Source organism: Haplochromis burtoni, unplaced genomic scaffold, assembly GCF_018398535.1.
Source record: "Haplochromis burtoni strain Fernald_Lab_line unplaced genomic scaffold, NCSU_Asbu1 Contig_702, whole genome shotgun sequence".
In the NCBI taxonomy this organism is placed as follows: Eukaryota; Metazoa; Chordata; class Actinopteri; order Cichliformes; family Cichlidae; genus Haplochromis; species Haplochromis burtoni.
Window position 1 is genome coordinate 74,950 of NW_024583063.1, and position 1,799 is coordinate 76,748.

General features: G+C 40.0%; 1 protein-coding gene across 1 annotated transcript; it reads right to left on the bottom strand.

Moving 5' to 3' along the window:
* Window positions 1-433: 433 nt before the first annotated feature.
* LOC106632475 (macrophage mannose receptor 1) lies at window positions 434-1,767 on the bottom strand. The gene is made up of 3 exons (XM_014330174.2): window positions 1,381-1,767; window positions 925-1,208; window positions 434-839 (listed from the first exon to the last, which is right to left on the bottom strand). The coding sequence occupies exons 1-3, from the start codon at window positions 1,652-1,654 to the stop codon at window positions 651-653; spliced, it is 747 nt and encodes a 248-aa protein (XP_014185660.2). The 5' UTR covers window positions 1,655-1,767; the 3' UTR covers window positions 434-650.
* Between the last annotated feature and the right edge of the window lie 32 nt (window positions 1,768-1,799).

The window sequence follows — 1,799 nt, forward strand, 5'->3', positions numbered from 1 at the left end:
GAATTTCCCAGAGGAACCCACCCGAGGGATAAATAAAGTTTTATCTTATCTTATATCCTGATTTACAAGTACAAAATATTTATGACCACAATTTGAGCCCATACTAGGGCAGTAACAGGAGAGGCGAAAATATCACCTGTATTTGGCAGTGAGTAGAAAATCCTTTGTCCATCTGCCACCATGTGCCCCCATTACATTTCTGTCTGCCACCTCACATACGCCTGTCTAGAACCAGTCCACTGTACTACCAACCTTCTAATTAAAAGATCACTAGCTTTACCTTCCTAAGTACAGACACGCTAAACAACTAATATATATTTTTTGTAGTCCACCATTTATCCATCACCTGTCATAAGCTCAATCCAATTAAAGAGAATCACAAGACTTTTACACAATTTATTGTTTACACAACATGTATTAGGTTTACAGATGAAATGCTGGTTGGCTAAACTTTCTAATAAATTGTAATGACATAATAAACACACATCTTGCAGTAACTAGTATAACATTCCCAGTAAAATAGTGCATATAACAGTGATCAAAAGTTTGAAGTAATTTAGAAATATCTTTAAACAAGTAGTCAAAATTAAGTAAGAGCCATTGCAAAGAAAATCCTTATATACAAACATACAGAACTTGAGTAAGTGGCTTTATGGCTTTATGTAACAGAAGAAGTTCCTTCTCTGCTGACAGTTTCTTATGCCATAGGATGCAGTACCACTCTTCTCGAGGACGCCACAGAAGCCATTAGTTGGGCAGCTTGGAATATTTTCATATTGCATCTGTCCTCCACCCACCCACAGCCACTCACCAGCCAGGTTACACAGGCCCGTCCACACCTGACAACATTGAACAGAGAGACAATTGTAAACATGGTGTATGAGTTTCTCAGCAACACGAATAAGCTGTAGGAAACTGTCCAACCTCATCAGTGGTAGCTTGTTGTGCTCTCTCCCGTGCATAGGTGTGGTCATCAGTAGTGATCAGTGTGGCCAGGTCGTAGCGATGGTTCCTGTAGGGAGAGTTGGGATCATTTGTGTCCACTGCACCCAGAGACCTGCAGTGGTTTAATGCCTCCTCCCACGTCTTATTCTCCTTCACCAAAACCAGTTTCTCATCATAACACATGAAAGAATGATTGTAATGGCAACCGTGAGTCCACCATACACCATCATGCTTATATACACAGTCTCCATTTTGACTTGGCTCTGAAAGAAGAAGCAAAGAGACACTGTTATTTACTGTTCCCAACAGCAAATAACACGCTAATGTTAATATCAACAAATATGATCTTGCACAATCTAATAAGAATCAATAATTTGCTCTCACACCAGGTGTTATTCTAAGATTAATACTTGAGCTTTAAAACATGTTACTTACGAGAACTATCCCACTTGATGAAGCTAGCTATCTCATCTCCTCGGGACCATTTCCATGTATTTGTATTAGCTCGATATAATCCGATCCAGCCTCCAGATTTGAAAAATGTGTTCTCTTGTTCATTTCTGATTGTGATCAGGTCAGTGTGGTACTTCCTGCAGAAGGTCTGTGCCTTTGTCCAAGTTGTCATGTAAGACCCAGAGTAAGGTTTAAAGTTTAACAGATCCCCACAGACAGGAGAAATAAAAAGCAGCAGACGGATGAGAAGGCACATCTTCCTTAGGATGCATTGACACTGTAACAAAAAGGAAAAGGGTCGCAGAGAAGAAGATTGGAGTTTTTTGCGCAGCCATGTTTCACCAATGAAGTAGTCAAGTGTCTCTCTGAGCAATGACAATGTAGGACAGATGATGACGTTA

Coding starts and splice junctions, on each gene's coding strand:
- LOC106632475 (XM_014330174.2), bottom strand. CDS start 1,654: ATGTGCCTTCTCATCCGTCTGCTGCTTTTTATTTCTCCTGTCTGTGGG. Junction 1,209..1,380: donor CATCAAGTGGGATAGTTCTC/GTAAGTAACATG, acceptor TTCTTCTTTCAG/AGCCAAGTCAAAATGGAGAC. Junction 840..924: donor AACAAGCTACCACTGATGAG/GTTGGACAGTTT, acceptor CAATGTTGTCAG/GTGTGGACGGGCCTGTGTAA.